Here is a 22,235-nt window from a genome sequence, read left to right on the forward strand (position 1 = left end):
GGCTTAAAGACAAAAACAACCAAATCCAGTATTTCACAAAATGAGAATATTTCATGTGACCAATTAAAAAGGATCTTAAACAAAAAAAGTGTGTTAATGTACTTTATAAATGTACTCCTCAGTACTTTGTTGGGCCTCCTTTTGCACTAATTCCAGCATCAAGGCAGCGTGGCATGGAGGCGATCAGCCTTTGACACAGTTGAGGTGTTATGGTAGCCCAAGTTGCTTTGATATTGGCCTTCAGCTCGTCTGCATTTCGGGGTCTCTGTTCCCTCATCTTCCTTTTGACAATACCCCACAGATTTTCAATGGGGTTTATGTCAGGCAAGTTTGCCAGCCAATCAAGTACAGTTATTCCTTGGCTATTCAACCAGGTAGTGCTAGTTTTGGCTTTGTGGGCAGGTTTGCCTTCTGAGGCTTCTCCTCCTCATGGAGGGTGTCAATGATAGTCCTCTGCACATCCTTCAAGTCAGCAGTCTTCCCCGTGATTCTGAAGCCTACTAAGCCAGACTGAGACAATTTAAAGGCTGAATAAACCTTTGCAAGTGTTTTGTGTTAATTAGCTGACTAGATAGGGACTAGAGTGCGGATCGGGCCGCATTTTTCTGTCCGAGCCCGGCCCGAGTCCGACAGAGCAGTAACCGAACCCGACCCGAGCCCGACAAGCATTAAGATATTTATGTCCGAGCCCGATCCCAGCCCGACACAGTTAAAATCTCTTTTTTACTCATACTAATGACACATGCACTTTTTTGTGTGGAAAGCCCGCTTTTATTAAGCCACTGTAAAAAAAGCGTTCGGAAATGTCAACAGATGAGAGCATCAGTGCACACTGGGCAAAAAGCGCCGTTATAACACAGGCGCACTATCGCGCTGATGTGACCGAGCCCGACCCGAACCCGAGCATCCTTTCTAAATATCTGTCCGAACCCGGCCCGACCCGTCGGGTTCTGTCGGGTACCGTCGGGCTCGGCTCGGGTATCCATCCTCTAATAGGGACACAAGGAGTTGAACTTAGTCATAATATTCTACTGGATTTGTTTTTTTTATCTTTAATCCATAATCATTAAAATTTAAACAAATAAAGGCTTGAAATATTTCTCTTTGTGTGAAGTGAACTAATATAAACATACAAGTTTCACTTTTTGAAACAAATTACTGAAATAAATGGACTTTCCCTTGATATTCTAATTTTTTGGCACAAACCTGTAATGTTTTTTTTGAGCAACAAATTATTTATGAAGGATCATGTGACTGGAGTAATGATGCTAGAAATCATAGAAATAATTAACATTTTAAAATATTCAAATAGAAAACAGTTAATTTCAATAGTAAAAATATTTCAGTATTTTGCCATTTTTTCTGTACTTTGGACCAAATAAATACAGGTTTGGTGAGCAGAAGAGACTTATTTAAAAACTTTTGACTGATAGTGTAGTCTGAAAAAGCTTTATGATGTAATTGTGATTTATTAGTGTATACAGAGTGCATCAAACAAATTTTGATGGAAAAAGTGGTCTTTATTAAAAGAACTTTAGCTAAAAGAACTTTTCATACCAAAACACCAAACATGGTCACAGCTACCATTTAACACGTACATTCAACATCACAAGCATATCGGTTCCTCTGAAGAGGTGCTCGTTCTGCAGGCTCCACCACATTCACGAGAGCGGTGTGCGCCTCACAAAACTCTCCACTTCACGAGTCACTGGAGCCCGCGCATCTCATCCTGAGGCGGAGGTTCACGAGAAGCCTCTCCTGCCGCAGCTCAGCGCCCGTTTCCCGCAGAGACACCTGTGGTCGGTTGCCAGTAATAGCCGTCCGATTGAATCTAGAAGACAAACATGATTGTTCAATTCACATTTTTTTCCCCCGCTCAGTGTTAATCTTTAAAGAGTAGATGTTTCACACACCTGTTCTGCGTCACTCTTTGGCTTTCTTCTCAGCATTCTGGAGTTTCTCCACTATTTTCCGCTCGTGTCCCGCAGGGTTTGGTCTGTTCGTGTTTCCACTCGCCTCCTTCTTCGTCCTGCCCTTGCGACTAGCGCACTCTGTAGTCAACAAAGAAAACAAGTCAGTTAAAAGTACGAGTTTAAACTAAGGATTAATAACAGACATTATGAAGAACGTCGATAATGAACGAAAGCTCTTTAAAAAGTTACTCGTGGAAAGAGTAGCATAATAAAGCGTTTTAAAAACTTACCGGTATAACGGTCTGTTAAGTTATAATATTCATATTCATCGTAGTAGCGGTCTTCAAAAGTGGTCGGTTCGATGTTTTTCACGTCAACGTGGCTCATTTTGTCAGCTGCTAGCGAAACTTCTGGAGCGACTGTGGAAAACGCAAGCTGGAAAATATGCTTTGTTCAGTACAGATGTGTGTCTAAATGTCTTCTTCCTTGTGGTCGGTTCAGGGTTGTTTACAAGCCTCTAGGTTGCCGTCTTTTAAAGGAGTCGCTCCGCCTTAAGTTCCTTCAGCTCCCCGCCTAGGCTGGGTCAACATGACCAGAAGAAAAGTTGCATCAGATGTGAGTTAATGTTTTATCAGCACGCCTCACTGCCAGACAGGATGTCCTTCAGAGCAGATGACATTGTTTTTGTTTTGACTTATACTTTTGTTTTATGTTTTTACTTTTCTAAGCCGAAAAAACTTGTTCAATGTCTGTTCACGGTGTTCTTTTTCATTTCAGGAAGACAAAATAACAAATTCTAAACATTTCAGTTACTCTAATATTAACTCAATTTCTCTTTCAGTCTTTTCACTCTTTGAGTGTGTTTGTTTATCTCTGATAAAGATCAGATTAATTTAGTTAATGTTTGTCTCTCTGTGCTTACACCTGACTTTATGCTTAGACTTCTCACGTCCCTCTGTGGACTGTGACCCACTAACCTTCTCTATAATATATTATAAAGAAACTATTGTACACATTTGTCTTTAGAGAGTACGAGACTCAAGCCATTTGTGAGAATGTCTTGAGACTAAAAGGTTTACCTATTCACTGTTGAAGATCTACTCCAGATGATTAGTTTGTCAAAACAGGGTACTGTGTTATATAATTTGACTGACTATTATAGGAGATTGTCTTCGAATTGCGCCTGCTGGGAAACAAAAAAGTGACTTTTGCAACATTCACAATGTCTTATCCTCTCTATTTCAGTTTACTCTGTGTCAGAATGTGTGTGTAACCAAGTATGCAAAATGCATGACAGTGGATTCTGTCATCAGCATAGGGAATCGTACAATGCAATCTGCCACAACTGGCAAAGTGAAGCCCAATCCATCATTGAAATTTCACTGCAGTCCGGCCACAAGCTGTTTTGTTCCTTGCCGTCGGGCAGTCGTTATTGCACCATCAAAGCAAAGACCAGCAGACTAAAGCTTCCACCCTATTGCAGCTTGTAGACTAAATAACATTTTTATAGGACATGTTCAAGATTTTTTGCTAGTGAGCATGGACCAGTTAGTCCCTGCAGATGGCATATACATGATTCTGAGGGCAAAAAGCATCTTTTGGATAATTATTCAAAAGGAATTAATATTTTGAAATGTTATATTCATCAAAGAATCCTGAATAATAGCTGATGAAAATTCAGCTTAACCATCACAGGAATAGATTCAATTTTGAAAAGCGTTAATGCGTAAATAGTTATTTTAGATAATCCCCCAAAAATCCCAAATTCACCTATATATATTACAAGATTGACTGTTTTAGTCATTTTACTTCAGAAAGTTTAATTCAGTGTGTTTTGCTGTTTCTTTGTACCTAAATTACTAGCAATTTTGTGGGATTGTTTTAAATCCTACACCATTTTTTATACTTCTATACATCGTGTTTAGAAGTTGTATACTTCTATACAACTGTTCAAACGTGTTTGAACAGTTTTTTTTAAATGTTTTGTGCTCACCAAGCCTGCATTTATTTGATCCAAGGTACAGCAAACACTGTAAAAAAAAATTAATATTTTTACTATTTAAATTAACTGTTTTCTATTTGAACATATTTTAAAATTTAATTTATTCCTGTGATTTCAAAGCTGAATTTTTAGCCATCACTCCAGTCACATGATCCTTCAGAAATCATTCTAATATTCTGATTTGCTGCTCAAAAAACATTTATTATTATTATTATTATTATTATTATTATTATATAGAACTTCTTCAGGTTTCTTTGATGAATAGAAAGTTCAGAAGAACAGCATTTATCTGAAAAAGACATTATTTGTAACATTAGAACTGTCTTTATTATCCATTTAAAGCATCCTGGCTAAAATAAAAAATGTATTAGTTTCTATCATTTCTTTCTCCAAAAAAATAAATAAATAAAATTATACTGACTCCAAATGGTTACTTTTAAATGGTATAGTATATAATGTTACAAAAGTTTTTTTTTTTTATTTCAGATGAATGCCGATCTTTGGATCTTTATATTCAAAGAATCCTGAAAAAATACTCAACTGTTTTAAATATAGATAATAATAACAAATAAAAATAAAAAAAAATGTTTTTTTAGCAGCAAATCAGCATATTAGAATAATTTCTAAGGATCATGTGACACTAAATTTAGCTTTATCACAGAAATAAATAACATTTTTAAATATATTCAAATAGAAAATAGTTATTTTAAATAGTAAAAATATTTCAAAATGTTACTGTTTTTGCTGAATTTTGGATCAAATTGTCAAAAACTGGTAGTGTATGTTTTTAGAATCTCTATTATTACGCAGTTTTGTTTTAGTTTTTTCCAGCATGTTCCCATTTTGCACTCCATTGTGTAAGCACATATGGCATAAAAGTTCTCTACTCATTACAATGGAATTTGGCAGAGGTCTTTATGATGACTGGTGTGGATATTTTGGGTGATGCAGTTTACAGTAAGACTCTTGTGGTTCTGCGCTGTTGTAATGACAGAGTAAAAGCGCAAAAGATTCAGTTTTTCTACTGCACTCAAATATTCCACGACGCAGTCTTGTGTATGTGAGCGCATGAGCTACGTGAGAAATGAGGGAGGCTAGAGATTACATAATTTATTTCTTCTTCCAGAGCCATAAACAATACTACAGTAGCGCATTTGTAGAACACACTGTGCTACAGTGTGTTTTTCTAACAATAACACTCTGTGGGTTCTTTATCTGAGTTGATTCTATGTTGTCTCTCATAAAATAAAACCTTTCTTCTCTCTAATCGCTTTAATTTTATGCTTTTTTTTTTGTACAAATTCTTCTCTTTTCCCTTCCCTCGTTTGCCTTGACTGTTTGCTTTGGCTCTCAAACTGATATCATGTGAGAGTGAGGTGTTCTGTACTGTAAATATTTGCAAAGTTATTGGCTGAGCCAATATGCATTCAGCTATGAAAACATAACAAATCTCTCTGCTTTTCGCCATCCTTCTTGCCCAGATCAGGAGTTCTCTGCTAGATAAACCGCAGCTTATCGCCGTCTGTCTGTTTTGTTTTTCATCATGCCCTCACCAGTGTCTCTGTTGAAAATTAACTCCATATTTTATCTCATCATTCACAGCCTTTGGACACAGTAAAGTTCAGGTCAAAGATATGAGGGCTTATCACTATCTGAATGATTTACAGTCTCTTTCATTTCATCTTCGATAGTTTCTTTTTTTCCCCTCATATGTTCTTTTTATGTGTCCTGCATTTAAACTTTGATGGTAAGAACCAAAAACTTTAATCCTGTACCAAACCATTTTACAAATAAATGATTCTTGAAATAAACACTGGAAAAAAGCATCTAAATGCACAATCACATGACAATAATAGATAGTTGATAGTTCAATTTATGAAAAGAAATGACCCCGTTCAAAAGTTTACATACGCTTGATTCCTAATAACTTTTTGTTAAGTGATAGTTGTCCCTTGTTTGCCCTGAACAGATAAACTATCTTATGTTCTTCAGAAAAATCATTCAGGTCCCACAAATTCTTTGGTTTTCATCATTTTGTGTATTTGAACCCTTTCCAACAATGACTGTATGATTTTGAGATCCATCTTTTCACACTGAGGACAACTGACAACTCATATGCAACTATTACAGAAGGTTCAAACACTCACTGATACTTCAGAAGGAAACACAATGCATTAAGAGACAGGGGTGAAAACTTTTGAACATATTAAATTTGTGTACATTTGTCTGATTTTACCTAAATGTCGTATTTTTTTTCATTTAGTGCTGCCCCTCAGAAGCCCATGTTTCCCAGAAGACAAAATAAGATAAATTTACCCTGATCTAAAAGTTTTCAATCTCTTAATGCATTGTTTTTCTTTCAGGAGCATCAGTGAGCGTTTGAACCTTCTGTAATAGTTGCATATGAGTCCCTCAGTTGTCCTCTGTGTGAAAAGATGGATCTCAAAATCATACAGTCATTGTCGGAAAGGGATCAAATGCACAAAAAATTCTGAAAAAACAAAGAATTTGTGGGTCCTGAAGGACTTTTCTGAAGAACAGAAGGCAGTTTAACAGTTCAGGACAAACAAGGGACTCATGAACAACTATCACTAAACAAAAACACACAGCTGTGAATCATTCAGGTAACAACACAGTATTAAGAATCAAGTATATGTGAAGTTTTGAACAGGGCCATTTTTATAAATTGAGCTATTATATCTATGTAAACGTCTTTTATGTAAAATATCTTATTCAGTACTAAATAAAAAATATGCATTTTGTATGATCCCTCTTATTCGGGTAAAATAATTAACATTTTGCAGATTCTGCGAGGTGTATGTAAACTTTTGACTTCAACTTAATGTGGGTGTGTATATATATATATATATATATATATATATATATATATATATATATATATATGAACATTTTATTAGCCTATAAAAATAAAGCAACATTTAAAAATCAAAAACAATTCTAAAAACGAAACTTACGTATCTAAACCTAACCCTGTGTAAACCTAACTAGCCAAATATGTAGGTTAACTGTGGTGATAATGACAGTTATGCTGTAGATAACTCATGATGATCCTATCTTTTGTGGCACACATATCATTATCTTTTGATTATATAATGTGCCCTAAATATCATACGTTGCAGTTGTATTAGATTTAGAAATAAATGCATCGTTTAAACCATGTGTCTTGGTGATTTATCTCTCTAAAACACAATTAAGGAAGTCCACCACAGTTCCTCAATCAGGCGTTTTGAAAACATGCCGTGTGAAGTTTGTCCCTTCGCTGCGTCCGTACAAGGCCTAGCTAGAAAGATAGCCAATCAATGCAAAGGCAAAACAAATCCTAACATTCGTTAAGGAAAGGCGAAACTGTAATAAATACATATTTTTCGTTCATAGCTCGTGTATTGATGCACGAGGTGAATCTGGAGAGCATCGCGGAATTGTGTGTTTAAAGGTGAGATTCACGCTTTTCTTGCTTATCTGTGCACGCGCCGAGGGTGTGATCTGAGCTCTATCCAGTCAATGTCGCTTTATTGTGTATGTGCATTTGAGCTAGGAAAAAAACTAAATGCATTACTGTTAGAATAATTTAATTATGGACATATTACTTTAGTTTTGTGTAATGTTGGTGGTGTCTTTAGGTTTTATTATTTCAATATTTATGTATTTTTGAAGGTTGTTTTACATTTTATTTTGAGTCTTTTTGGTTAAAACTAACCGAAATCATTTTTTCTTGCAGATACAATGGCTTTAGTGTCAGCAGACACCAAAATCGCAGAGTTGCTGAATGAGCTGCATCAGCTCATAAAGCAAACTCAGGTGAGCACTAGGCTGCTGTCCCATGCTCGATCACTATAGTTTGAGTTTACCTAATTTTTTGTACACTTAATCCCTACCCAGTGGTCATACCTTAATATTTCTTAAAATACACAGGAGGAGAGATCAAGAAGTGAACACAACCTTCTCAACATCCAGAAAACACATGAAAGGATGCAGACAGAAAATAAGAGTAAGACATGAATTCCTATTGTATTGTTTACAATGACAATGAGTCACGTTAACAGTTAATAATTGTAACAATAAATCACATTAGGAAAATAATTAATGTTCAGTATTTGCATTTATGAATTGAATTTCTTATCTTATATCTCTGTTCCACATTTAATCTGCTTATATCTTCCTCAGCTTCGCCATATTATCGAACAAAACTGAGGGGTCTTTACACCACAGCTAAAGCTGATGCTGAGGCTGAATGTGGGTAAGTTGATGTACAAGTTACTGCATTTGGCTTCTCTTTGCACCACTTTACAGTGTACATCAATGCAAAATATGCAGCTTCACTTTAAGAAATACTTATTACATAAGATGATTTACAAAACGATCTGTTCTTAACATTATACTTTTCAGTGTTAATTATTTGGGTTTCATGTTAACTAGAAGCATCTGGAAGATCTTGGTTGCATAGCCCCATCTTGTGGAGCTTTTGCCTGAGGCTCTCAGATGTGTGCTGACTGGAAAGACAGACTTGTTGTCCTATAAAGCCTATTTGACCCTGGACCACAAAACCTAGTCATAAGGGTCTTTTTTTGAGATTTATACATTATATGAATAAGCTTTTCGTTGAAGTATGGTTTGTTAGGATAGGACAATATTTGGCTGAGATACAACTTGAAAATCTGTAATCTGAGGGTGCAAAAAAATCTAAATATTGAGAAAATTGCTTTTAAAGTTGTCAAAATGAAGCTCTTAGCAATGCATATTACTAATCAAAATTGAGTTCTGATATATTTACGGTAGGAGATTTACAAAATGGAACACAATCTTTTCTTAATATCCTTATGATTTTTGGCATAAAAGAAAAATCAGTAATTTTAAAATGTATTTTTATCTATTGCTACAGTTATACCTGTGCTACTTAAGACTGGTTTTGTGGTCCAGGGTTACATATTTGATACAAATTTCTAAACATCGAAAGGATCAAAACTTTTAGCAAGTAAAGTCTTTTATTATAAATCCATAAATGTCCACCTTCATGTCATGGTACACATGTCTTTTTGCTGTGAAATCTTTACTGATTTTTATGAAACAAACTCAAGAATAACTGTTATATTGTTAGTAATATTTCAAGATGAACAAATACTGGACTAAAGCAACTTAGGTTACTTGATTTTCCATACAGTGCATAATTTTTAAGAAAAATCAGGTTAAAATGTGGGTATCAAATATGATCCATCAGGTTTTGAGGAAGGATTATTTGTACATATCCCAATCATTATTGTATTGCATTGCAATACATTGTTGTCCTCCACAATAAAAACTAAGCATTTAAATGTCATCCTACAAAGACGTATTAGTGGTAGATGTAGAGTGACCGCTAATAATTATATGCATTTTATGAAAGCAGTCTGCTATACTGTCATAAAAATGTGACCCTGAACCACAAAACCAGTCATAAGGGTCAATTTTTTGAAATTGACATTTATACATCATCTCAAAGCTGAATAAATAATCGTTTCATTGATTTATGGTTTGTTAGGATAGAACAATATTTGGCTGAGACACAACTGTTTGAAAATCTGGAATCTGAGAGTGCAAAAATTTTTTTGAGAAAATTGCCTTTAAAGTTGTCCAAATGAAGTTCTTAGCAATGTATATTACTAATCAAAATTTAAGTTTTGATATATTTACAGTAGGAAATTTACAAAATATCTTCATGGAACATGATCTTTTCTTAATATGCTAATGATTTTTGGCATAAAAGAAAAATCAATCATTTTGACCCATACAATGTATTTTGGTCTATTTCTGCAAATATACCTGTGCTACATAAGACTGATTTGTGGTTCAGGGTCACAAATCTCATTGATTTATATTACAAGCTATCAGAATTTCATCTTACGTTTTGGGTATAGAAATATCAACAGCATAAAATTGCATGTATTTGCTCTTGTTGTTGTTGTTGTTTTTTTACTCTTCGAGTATGAGCTTCTATAATATTCTCCTATTTTATACTTAATGAGCCATAAAAGCTTGATATATCAAACGTGATACTCAAAATGTGTTTTCCCCCAACAGTTCCATTTAAAAACTAATAATAATAATTTTTGACCATTATTTTATAAGTCAGGCTTTACAGCTGTAACTGAACAGATTTCTATGCCTCCCTCCCACAGTATACTTCGCCGGGCACTGGACAAGATTGCAGAAATTAAATCCCTTTTGGAAGAGAGACGGATTGGTAAATCTTGGATATTAGTTTGTAAACATGTGCGTCTGCATGTATTTGAACAAATGGCGAGGCTAATCAAACCCTTACCTTTCTCCAGCCGCCAGGATGGCAGGAGTGTACAGTGACACCGACCCACCCAGAAAGACCATGCGCAGAGGTGTCCTGATGACCCTTCTACAGCAGTCGGCCATGACACTTCCTCTCTGGATCGGCAAACCTGGCGAGAGGTAACAATTCAGAGTCTCAATCGTTATGCTTTCTACATTTTTGAAATGCTTACCCACCTTATTTTTATGCATAGTTGTGATCAATTGGTGAATGTTATAGGTCTGCCTTCTGCTCTCACATGCATCCAGCTATTCTTAGCTGTACAAAACAGCTTGTTTTGCTGCTTGATATTGCAAATTGGTCTTACAATACCGTTTACTGCACGTTGTCATTCTCCGTTTTTTTCTTCTTATACCAAACAGCTGGAAGTTTCCCCCAGAAGGTGGAATTAGTCAGTGAATAATGAGTCAAAATTGTTACATTTCACTAATCTAAATCTGTCTTACTCCTTCAGTCCACCACCACTGTGTGGCGCTATACCAGCAAGCAGTGACTATGTGGCTAAACAGGGTGACAAAGTGGCGGCACGAGTGAAGGCCGTGGATGGTGATGAACAGTGGATCCTTGCAGAAGTTGTCAGCTACAATCACTCCACCAACAAGTAATCATCTACCAGTTATTCATTTCCTTTTAGCTTTTAAACCTGATTGTGTGACATGATAATGTAACCATGATATTCTGTTTTATCAGGTATGAAGTGGATGACATTGATGAAGAGGGTAAAGAGTAAGTACAATTTCATTATTCATGATTTTCACCCACATATGAATTAATACACTACTGTTCAAAAACGTTTGGGGTCAGTAATGTTAAAGAAATGAAATATTTAGCATGGCAGCACTAAATAATGGAAGCCTGCTTCTGCCACTGAATCAAAAATTTAAAAGGTTATTGCAACTTTTCATCTCACAATTCTGACTTTCTTTCTAATAATTGCACAATATATACTCACAATTGCGAGTTATAACGTCAGAATTGCAAGATGTAAACTCACAATTCTGACTTTATTTGCAATTGCGAGTTTATATCTCAATAATGACTGACTTTTTTTGCACAATTCTTTGCTCTTTAAGTTATAAAGTTATACTTTTTTTTTCTTGAGTTTATATCTTGCAATTCTGATTTATAGAAACTTACAAGGTATAAAGTTTATATTTCAATTCTGGCTGACTTTTTCGCACAATTCTGACTTTTACTTTTAAAAAAATTAAGTCAGTTATATCTTACAATTCTGACATTAACTAGTAATTGAGTTTATATCACACAATTCTGACTATACCTCGCAGTTGCGAGTATATAATTGTGTAAAAAGTCACAATTGTGTAAAAGAAAATTCTGAATTGCTAGATATAAACTCTTAATTGCAAGAAAGTTAGAACTGCGAGTTTATATCTCGCAATTCTGCGAGAGTTTATGTCTCGCAATTCTGACTTTTTTCTTAGAATTGCATGATATAAACTTGCTATTGCGAGTTATAAAGTCCAATTTTGAATTTGAAAAAAGACTGATATGTTCTCAGAATTGCGAGTATATCACGCAATTTTATAACTCACAATTCTGAGAAAAAAGTCAGAATTGCAAGACATACTCACAACTCTTAACTTTTTCTTGCGATTGCAAGTTTACATCTCACAGTTCAGAATTTTCTTTTACGCAATTATAAACTCGCTACTGCGAGTTATAAAGTCAGAATTGTGTGATATAAACTCAATTATGAGTTATAAACCGTTTTTTTGCAATTTCAAGTTTATATCTTGAAGTTCTGAATTTTTCATGCAGTTCTGACTTTTTCTTGCAGTTGTGAGTTTATAATGCAATTCTGACTTTTTTTCTTTTCTTTTTTTTTACTGTTTGCAACATTGCTAATAAAGAAGGTTTTTGAGCATCAAATCAGCATATTAGAATAATTTCTGAAAGATCACGTGACACTGAAGTCTGGAGTAATGATGCTACTAAATTTTTCATCCAAGGAAATAAATAACATTTTAAAATAGAAAACATTTTAAATTGTAACAATATTTCACAATGTTACTTTTTTACTTAGTGACTCTGACCAGTAGTGTAATTCCAGAACTGCTGTTCTCAAATGATCTAATATTCTCTTTTATTCAGGAGACACACATTGAGTCGGAGAAGAATAATTCCTCTTCCACAGTGGAAAGCAAACCCAGAAACAGACCCAGAGGCTCTGTTCAGTAAAGATCAGCTGGTGCTGGCCCTCTATCCACAGACCACGTGCTTTTACAGAGCTCTGATCCACACGCCGCCACATAGGGTGAGCCAAACAAGAATGAGTTAAAAGACTGATTAAAGTGTAGGATCGGAGGCTGCAGAGATACTTGAAGTGTTGATGATTTATTATCACTCTTAATGATGTTAGAGAGTTTTTTTTTAATTCTTGTTAGTCTGTTAAAATATTTCTTTATGAGTTTTGTGAATTCACTAGATGAGGTATTTAAAAACAGAAGAATAATTTCCCTATAATTTGACACATCTTACTGCTTTTCCAGCCCCAGGATGACTACTCTGTTCTGTTTGAGGATACATCTTATGCCGACGGCTATTCTCCACCTCTCAACGTCGCTCAGCGATATGTAGTGGCCTGCAAAGAGAACAAAAAGAAGTGACAGAAATGTACTATATGGGACATTGTTTGCAAAAAGACCTTGCATGATAATTGTTGTGATTGAAAACAGGATATTGAGCATTGATTCTCTTTTTATGTGCTTTTTTTTTTTTCATTTCTGTTACCGTGTATATAGTATTGGTATATTTTATACTGCATCTTTTGTATGAGGTTTTGTGGATCTGGATGCAACAAGACCAACTGCAAGTGAATTGGGCTTAAGTAATAAACCCTTTACATGTGAATGAAAGATCTCAACACAAATCTATTGTCTGTACTTTATAAAGCCAAACGTGCATATTTTAAATGTTAAATGGATCTTGTAAAGGGCTTGTGACCACCACAGATATTCAGGACAACATGTTCAACTAATATACTTTTTTTAATGCCAGATTATTTCAAGGTTTTATTTGTATGTGAACCTGGACCGTAAAACCAGTCATAAGGGTCAATTTTATGAAATTGAGATTTATACAACAGAAAGCTCATGTATGTTTTTTTTTGGGATGGGACGATATTTGGCCGAGATACAACTATTTGAAAATCTGTAATATTGAGAAAATCGCCTTTAAAGTTGTCCAAATTAAGTTCTTAGCCATGCATATTACTAATCAAAAGGTTTTGATATATTTACGGTAGGACATTTACAAAATATCTTCATGGAACATAATCTCCAATTAACATCCTAATGATTTTTGGCATAAAAAAATAGATAATTTTGATCCATTCAATCTATTTTTGGTTATTTCTGCAAATATACCCGTGCTACTTAAGACTAGTTTTGTGTTCCAGGGTCACATATTCGTCTTGAATATTTACATCCTTCATATTGAGATTACATTTTTGAAGATGAACAATACTCCATTCCTTCAAGACCTTTTTTTTAGCATTGTACTCTAGAATGAAGCTGCTATTAGTAATTTATCTTCTGTTTTCTGTATAAAATAGTTATATTAATCATCCATACTAAATGTTCACTGTCCCCTAAAAACATTAGCCTCATGAAAATAACAATCAGTAGAATAGAGTTTTTTGAAAGAACATACAAAAAACAATGGCAGTTTTAAGGGCTTCAGATCTGCTGCATGTAAAAAAAAAGGTTGGATTTAAGCTACAGAAAACAGAACTATAGGGCTTAGCATCTTGAAACTTACATTTGTGTAAAAAATTGGAATAAAGTATTCAGTGAGCGAGCCTTTGTTACGTGACGTCACGACGACTTACCGGGAGCGCGCACGGGAATGAGCGCGCTGAAACGAACCATGGCTGAAACGGTGAGATCTCGTTTATAACAGTTATTCAGTGTTAGCTTTAAACAGTTGTTGCTACTCTAATTCTGTGTGTTATACATGGACACAATGTTTGACTAGTTATCGCCAGAAAACAACCCTGAATATCTAATATCTATAACTGTCCTGTTGTGTAATAGCACGCTGGCTAATCAGTTGTCATATTGATTAATGAACGACAACAACACAGAAAAAGTAAAGTACTTCAAGTGGTAGTAACTATTAGTTAAAGTGACTACGGTTACGTAAGTGTGCAGTGTCACCCTCAAGTTTGCTGTGCGTTAACTGTTAACGTTACTCAAAGATCAGCAGTTTAAAATTGGACATGCTTGAGCATGTGTTTACATCGGTTAATGCGCTTTTGAAAACCTAACGTTAAATTCATTTTCTCCGTATCATTTTTAGTTATTAATAACTGTTATCATTTAAATATCGCATTAGCCGTTTACCGAACAATTTCGATTTCTCTTGTGATCTAACGTTATCCCCGTGCGGCCAGATACAGTCTGTAAACAAATGTGTAAATCTGACAGTTTGTCACGATTGACAGGCTATTAGCTGAATTAGCTAACTGTATTTTACAAATATAACTTATGTTTTCCCGCAAAATCGAAGTAATATAATAAATATGTGGGCTTTTTCTTTTTTCCAGGTATCAGACAGTGATGTGGGTGTTCCTGTATCAGACCCTCCAAAACAACCTCCCAAACGCCGACGCATCCTCGACGCCTCCTCCATCACCACAGTACCTTTTTACTCCAACAAGGTGACTAGGTCTTGCATACTTAACTTCAAAGTCCTTCCTGACTGGAAAGAATACACTTGATGACCTTTGACATGTTTGAAAATACAGTACTGTGCAAAAGTCTTAGTCCACTAGTATTTTCACTAACAAAAAATGGTTTTAAATCAGTTATTTCTATCTTTCGCTGTAGTGTGTCAGTTTGCATTTCCAAACATTCATTTTGCCATTAATTGTAATAACCCAGAGAGATTTTTGTTTGCACAAGGAGTCTGACAACAGCCAGTGCTCCACACAGAGATCAGATCTCATCATTATCCAGTCTGTCTGATATCACATGAAGAAACTGAGACAGACTTAATCCAGAAGAACTGTGGCAACGTCTCTAAGATGCTTCAAGAAACCTATCTACAAGGCTACAGTACTGTTAAAAGTTTTAGCCTTTTGTGTAAAAATGCTATAAAATGCGGATGCTGTCAAAAATAATGTCATAAATAGAGTTTCTTTATCAGTTAACTTCTATTAACTAAATTAAATCAACATTTGCTGTGTCCATCCTTTGAGTTTAAAGCAGCTTTCACCCTAGGTAAACTCGCACATAGTTTTTCAGGTAGCTTTGTAGATAGGTCTCTTGAAGCATCTCGGAGACATTGCCACAGTTCTTCTGGATTTAGTCTGTCTCAGTTTGTTGTGTTTCTTCATGTGATTCCAGACAGACTGGGTGATGATGAGATCTGATCTCTGTGTGGAGCACTGGCTGTTGTCAAACTCCTTGTGCAAACAAAAATCTCACTGGATTTTTACAATTAATGGCAAAATTAATATTTGGAAATGCAAACTGATATTTCCTACTGACACACTACAGCAAAAGATAGAAATTACTGACTTAACCATTTTTAGCTGCTGAAAATTCTTGTGGCCTAAGACTTTTGCACAGTACTGTATGTCTGTAATCCAAATGCATTGGGATTGATGTGTTGCAAGGAGCAAACAAATGCTAAAAGGTGATTCAGATGTACAATTTTTGTGTTTCAGGTTAACAGCTCCTTAAATCTAAAGCCAATAACCTTCAAACACACCAGTCTCACAGGTATCAAACGTTTTTTTTAATTATATACATACTAATGTTTTATTCTTATACATCTATTTATTAAATGAGGTTACCATGAAGACATTTCTAGTGTAAAAAGGTCTTTGAGCAAGGTTCAGAAGTATTGTCACTACCAAAACATTTGTTAAAGTTTTTTCTTAGGGTGTTATCCCATAAAATTGTCTCTACTGCAACAGAAGTTCCTACCAAACATGTCATTATTGTTACAGTAGTGACAAATGGGAACACATAATCCTTTATTTGAAGGAAATAAACACATTTTTAGTACAGTTATGCATTTTTTTTTTGTATTTTAGTATGTTTTAGTAGTGTTTTATTATGCAAGTTAAAATTCTGTCATGTGATGTGTTTGCTACCAAAGCTTTATTGCCACTACCGAAAATGTGCAGGCATGACCAAAACATGGGATGTTTTGTCCAAAATAAAGTATACTGAATTATTAACTAAGATGTTATAAAAGTGTATAATATCCTTAACTTTGAAATCAGTATGATCAACTTTTTGTATTGGATTCAAAATACATCAAATCTCATAAATCACACTTGAAATATTGTTAAAATTGTAATTGTTATTGATGTGCCTCTTAAAATGTTTTAATAAAATAGAAAAAAAAAACATTTACAAGAAAGATGCAAGCAGAATCTTAATAGGTCAATATAACCCTTCTCATTAAATTATATACTACTGTGATTTACACAAATTTGGGGAGAGGACAAATGCTCCAAAACTGTCTGAAAATACAATATGAGAATTAACTGCACAATTATTAGAAATGTGTACCTTGGATATTTACAATTCGCATTCCCATTTGAGGAATTTTTTTTTTTTTTTTTTTTCTCAAGACATTTCCAACTCTGACTTGAAACCAATTCTGTATAATGGCCCAAATCTGTCCTTTATGTAATACTTGCTTCCTGTGAGCGAGGGTTTCTCATCACTCCTCAGTATTTACCATTTTGTAAGTGAGATCAATCTACGCCATCCTCACTGTTTTCATTTACTTTATCAGATGAGGAAAAGGTTGCTCCTCTGTGGTCTCCTTCCCCACCTCGTCCAGAGAAACGGCCAATCAGCATTGATCTGAGTGGCTCTGAGGAGGAGCCAGAACAGACTGAAGCTCAGTAAGTACACAGACTGACTTTGCTTCATTTGCCCTATAGAATATATAGTAGAAAACCTATGAAAGATTTAAATATTTTTTTAAAATCCACATAATTTTATACATATTTTGCTAAAGGAGGGGGCGCCATTATTTCGATGATGTCAAATGGCTGCTCGTGCTACCTGTATGTATTTTTAATAGCAACACAACTCAGAATAAGCAACTCGGAAAATAAAATATTGATACAATGCCACAACGTGAGGCATTTTGGTTGTAATTTTCAGTCAACAACAAGAGAAGTTATGCAAGTGTTCACTGCTTTCTTAGCAATAAGAAGAGGAGAAAGGAATGGGAAGATTTCCTAAACTTCCTAAAGACCCGCGTCTTTGTTCTCTCCACTTTAGCCCTGATGCCTTTGAGGCTTTTAGTGGAGCATAGCTACTAAAAGAGCTTGCAAATGATGTAAACATGCCAACGCTTGTCATGATGCTACAGCCACTGAAGGAGTTTCTCAGCATAGATTTCACTCGATACCCAGGGTTTCTGAGCTGCGGTAAAAATAGCACCCTTTTGCATAATCAAAATCATGGCGCCCACATAGTCCAAAGTATGTAGAAAACGATGTGGATATTTTTTAAATAACATATATATTTAAGGTTTTCTACTACATATTTCAGTAAGAGCCATCATTCATGTTATATTAAGTCATACAAGTCTTAACACCTAGGATTCCATTTAAAATGAATCATAGCTTGGCCAATTAATCATCTGATGGTTGATTAGTCTACCCTAAGCTTCTTTCATTTAAACCAGGGATGCCCAACCCTGATTCTGGAGATCTACCATCCTACAAAGTTCAGCTCCAGCCCTAAACAAACATACCTGAACCAGCTAATTAATCTCTTAGGCAGCATTTGATAATTACAGCTGTGTTGAAGCAGGGCTAGAACTAAAGTCTGCAGGCAGGTATCTAAACTATCATTTTTCCTCACCTTCCTAGGGAAGTCCTTCGTTCACCCTCTCCACCCCCTCCACCGTGTAGCCCACCAGTGAAACGAAGCAGACAGGCAACCCAAAAAATACGGTGAGTGGCATCTTCAGTAAAGAAATAAGGCATTTTGTGATCACTCTTTTAGATTGAACTTATTTTCCCAGGCAGTTTTTAGTGTTTTTAGTGCTCTTGTGACAAAATTAGCTTTCTTCAAAGAGGATTCAGTAAGTAATGAAGTAATGAAATGAGCAGCTATTAAAGCAGAAATAAATCTGACATTTTATTATTCTCTCATCTCTATCCTAGAGAAATCAACAGGAAATTGAATGAGATTGGCTCTCTGGTGTGTTTCTCGCCTGAGCCTAAGGAGCCTGCGGTTGATTACAGAAACTCTCCATCTCCTGTGAATGATGGTGATGATGATGATGATGATGACGACGACGACATCATCATAATTTCCTCTGACAGCAAAAAGAAATCACGTTCCCGAAATACTGAGGACAGAGGCTCTGGGCGAGAAATTTCACTGAAGTTTCGCTGTCGAACAGAGTTGTACAGAATCCCAATACTGTCTGTAAGTGGAATAAACATATGCTTTATATGTGGCATATTTGAGACCTTGGACCACAAAACCAATCATAAGGGTTAGGGCTGTGCAATTAATCAAAATTTAGATTTCTGCTTCAAACGATCATAAAAATGCAGTAATCTAGATGACCTCCTTTCCAGTGGTGCGTTCTCGCTTCTCCATAAAAGCCTAATTTCACATGCAAATCAGCAAAATCATGTAATGTGACTTTCATAAAACAGGACATGCTTGATTTATTATATTTCTTTGATGTTGTGTATATTTTAGCTCAAGGTGTGCCTAAACGGTCAAATACATGCAAAAATATTTCAAAATGAGGCACTTGGTGATTTTGTAAACTCTTGTCAGTTATGTCATAAATGACCTTGAACAGTTGATCCGTGTGGTTAAAGCGGCAACACATAATATTCCTTCTGCAGTCTCTGTGCCTAATATGAATAAATCATAAAAGTCACTCACTGCTCTTGGACGAAGGACATCTGAAGTCTTAATAAGAAACAAAGCATGTTTAATTATTACAGTCAGGACACTGTTTTATTTCACACTCAAATAATTACATTTAATTTTTGCAGTATTGTTAGACTACTTTAGACTTGCTTAAAAGTATTCAGTATTTTTTTTAAGCACTGTTTTGTTTTGTTTTTCTGTTGTATTGCTATCTTTAAATTAATCACTATATAAAGTTTTGGACCCTGTCATAATCATGTTAAATAATCATGATTACAATATTGACCAAAATAATCGTGATTATGATTTTTGCCAAAATCGAGCAGCCCTAATAAGGGTACATTTTTTTGAAAATGGATACATACAAGCTGAATAAACAAGCTTTCCACTGATATATGGTTTGTTATGATATGACTATATTTGGCGAGATGGAACTATTTGAAAATCTGAGGGTGCAAAAAAATCTAAATGTTGAGAAAGTTGCCTTTAAAATTGTCCAAATAATGTTCCTAGCAATGCACATTACTAATCAAATATTAGGTTTTGATATATTTACGGCAGAAGTTTTCAAAATATCTTCATGGAACATGATCTTTACTTAATATCCTAATGATTTTAGCATTAAAATGAAAAATCAATCATTTTGACTCATACAATGTATTGTTAGCTATTGCTACAAATATACCTGTGCTACTTACAACTGGTTTTGTGGTTCAGGGTCACATTTGTTTTGTAGAAAAAAGTATATGAAGTATATGAGACTTTTTTACTTAAACAGGAAAATGAATGTTTGACTTTCATTATATGTTTGTGCCTTTTGATTGCAGACGGCTCCTTTGAGTAAAGCTGTGGAACAGCTGGCCATCAAGCTTAATGTTCGACCCAGCCACATTCTGTTATTAAACAAAGACGTTGATCTCCCTATTCACTCGTCCATCAGTGAGCTGGGTCTCGGCATAGCTGACATTATAGGTAATAGAAAGCATTAGCAATTTTGAGCTGAATTCATTAGCATGCATCACAGTGCACTTACAGAGTGCACCAGTTGGCTTGTGAAGATGTAAAACTCCACTCATTTCCTCCAATAGGGAAATTGGGTTTTGATGCTAAAAGTCAGACGTTCTATAAATAACACATACAAAATTCTACAGCCTTCATGCAAGTCTTTTCCCTCTCTGCTTTCTTTTCCAGATTGTGTAGTAACAGAGAATAAACAAGAAGAGAGCGACAAAAGTAATGCCGTTACTGTGCGACTGCAAGGCAAAGAGAAAGAATCTGTGCAGGAGTATTCCATACAAAAGGTCTGTACTGTATGTCTTTTTGGATGTTGTTCTTGTGTTTATGTAAAATTAGTACTAAATTGTCATTGTTTTTGTTTTTTGTTTTTAAAGAATGCTCCTCTAGGGTCCATCCTGTCTCAGTATGTGTCTGGTTTGAGTGCCACTGCTAAAAGGAGAGCCAAATTTCTTTTTGATGGGTCAAGGATCTCATATAATCAGACTCCAGCTGAACTAGACATGGAGGACGGTGACATCATTGAAGTCTATGACTAATCGCCTACAACTATTTATGTTGAAAGTTCTGTACTTTTTCGGAACCATATTCTCTATGCAGTGTAACGTGTGAAATGGTATGGTTTCAGTGGTTGGCAAAGATGGAGGAAAAAGATTTGTATAGGAGGTCAGAGGTCTATTTAGACCTTCTTATCACTTAAAACAGATTTTTTTTAAGGTTTATTGAACAATACACATTTAACTTGTGTTTGAGGACATACAAAAACAATATAAAATCAGTTTTACATTGTGTATATACACCTGATTTATTTAAGAATTGTAATTTTTTTTAAATGTAAAGAATTTACTTGATTCAAAGAAATATAATAAAATGACAAATTTGTAAGATATTTTTTGTTGCCTGTAGTACTTTGTCAGTATTTGCTTCCCAGAGTTGGTTTTCCTTCTGAGAGCATACTATTTTCTTATGTTAGAAAGCACAACATTACACCCATTTACACTACCAGTTAAGTTTTTGAACAGTAAGAATTGTAATGTTTTTTTTAAAGAAGTCTCTAATGCTCACAAAGCCTGCATTTATTTGATCCAAAATACAGCAAAAGCAGTAATATTGTGAAATATTTTAAATAATTGCTTTCTATTTTAATATATTTTAAAATGTAATTCATTCCTGTGGTCAAAGTTGAATTTTCAGCATTACTCCAGTCTTGAGTGTCAAATGATCCTCCAAAAATCATTCTAATATGCTAATTTGCTGCTCAAGAAACATTTTTTTATTATTATTATTATTATCAATATTTATTTATATTTATAGATTCTTTGATGAATAGAAAGATTGGCATTTAACTGGATTTTGTTTTTTTAACATTATACACTATACCATTCAAAAGCTTGGAGTCAGTATATTTTTTGGAGGAAAGAAATTATAGAAATGAATACTTTTATTTAGCAAGGATGCTTTAAATTGGTCAAAAGTGATGTTAAAGATATTTTATAATGTTAGGGAAGATTTCTATTTCAGATAAATGCTGTTCTTCTGAACTTTCTATTCATCAAAGAAACCTGAACAAAATCTACTCAGCTGTTTTCAACATAATAATAGATGTTTTAGAGCAGCAAATCAGAATAGTAGAATGATTTCTGAAGGATCATGTGACTGGAGTAATGATGCTAAAAAATCTGCTTAAAAATCACAGGAATAAAATAAAAAATAGTTATTTTAAAAGCAGTTATTTTAACTAGTAAAATATTATTGTACTTTGGATCAAATAAAAGCAGGATTGGTGAGCAGAAGAGACTTATTTAAAAAAAAAAACATTAAAAATGTACAGTTCAAAAACTTTTGACTGGTAGTGTATATCAAGGCAATCAACTAAAATAAATTACCAACTGGGACAATTCTAATTGTAAAGTACCTGTAAATCAACATTTGCCCCTCAGGGTGTAAATACTGTGATGTAAACCTGAGATAGGCCTAATATTTGATAAGGAAAATGAGGATAAGTGTGGTATTTTGTCACTTAGAGAGGCCCAGGGTGATTTCTGACCCAGCTGCAAGCTAAATTAAATGCC

The 22,235-nt window shown here is 34.7% G+C and overlaps 3 protein-coding genes across 4 annotated transcripts; 2 read left to right on the forward strand and 1 right to left on the reverse strand.

The window, feature by feature from the left end:
* Positions 1-1,499: 1,499 nt before the first annotated feature.
* Positions 1,500-2,338, reverse strand: nupr1b (nuclear protein 1b). The gene is made up of 3 exons (XM_073833362.1): positions 2,204-2,338; positions 1,914-2,051; positions 1,500-1,831 (listed from the first exon to the last, which is right to left on the reverse strand). The coding sequence occupies exons 1-2, from the start codon at positions 2,298-2,300 to the stop codon at positions 1,924-1,926; spliced, it is 225 nt and encodes a 74-aa protein (XP_073689463.1). The 5' UTR covers positions 2,301-2,338; the 3' UTR covers positions 1,500-1,831; positions 1,914-1,923.
* Positions 2,339-2,377: 39 nt separating this feature from the next.
* On the forward strand, positions 2,378-13,129 carry sgf29 (SAGA complex associated factor 29). Of its 2 annotated transcripts, none has more exons than XM_073833361.1 (10): positions 2,378-2,528; positions 7,655-7,734; positions 7,849-7,924; positions 8,101-8,173; positions 10,089-10,153; positions 10,242-10,371; positions 10,707-10,853; positions 10,943-10,978; positions 12,365-12,527; positions 12,763-13,129. In XM_073833361.1, the coding sequence occupies exons 2-10, from the start codon at positions 7,660-7,662 to the stop codon at positions 12,877-12,879; spliced, it is 882 nt and encodes a 293-aa protein (XP_073689462.1). In that variant the 5' UTR covers positions 2,378-2,528; positions 7,655-7,659; the 3' UTR covers positions 12,880-13,129. The 2 variants fall into 2 exon arrangements, with proteins under 2 accessions (XP_073689462.1, XP_073689461.1); XM_073833360.1 differs by lacking the exon at positions 2,378-2,528 and adding an exon at positions 7,191-7,369.
* Positions 13,130-14,103: 974 nt separating this feature from the next.
* On the forward strand, positions 14,104-21,050 carry nfatc2ip (nuclear factor of activated T cells 2 interacting protein). Its single transcript, XM_073833364.1, has 9 exons — positions 14,104-14,152; positions 14,820-14,933; positions 15,945-15,999; positions 17,030-17,141; positions 18,123-18,206; positions 18,420-18,687; positions 19,977-20,121; positions 20,341-20,450; positions 20,541-21,050. Exons 1-9 carry the CDS (start codon positions 14,120-14,122, stop codon positions 20,700-20,702), a joined length of 1,083 nt encoding a protein of 360 aa, XP_073689465.1. The 5' UTR covers positions 14,104-14,119; the 3' UTR covers positions 20,703-21,050.
* The last annotated feature ends 1,185 nt before the right edge of the window (positions 21,051-22,235 follow it).

The sequence above is a fragment of the Garra rufa genome, chromosome 1 (genome assembly GCF_049309525.1).
Source record: "Garra rufa chromosome 1, GarRuf1.0, whole genome shotgun sequence".
Taxonomy (NCBI): Eukaryota; Metazoa; Chordata; class Actinopteri; order Cypriniformes; family Cyprinidae; genus Garra; species Garra rufa.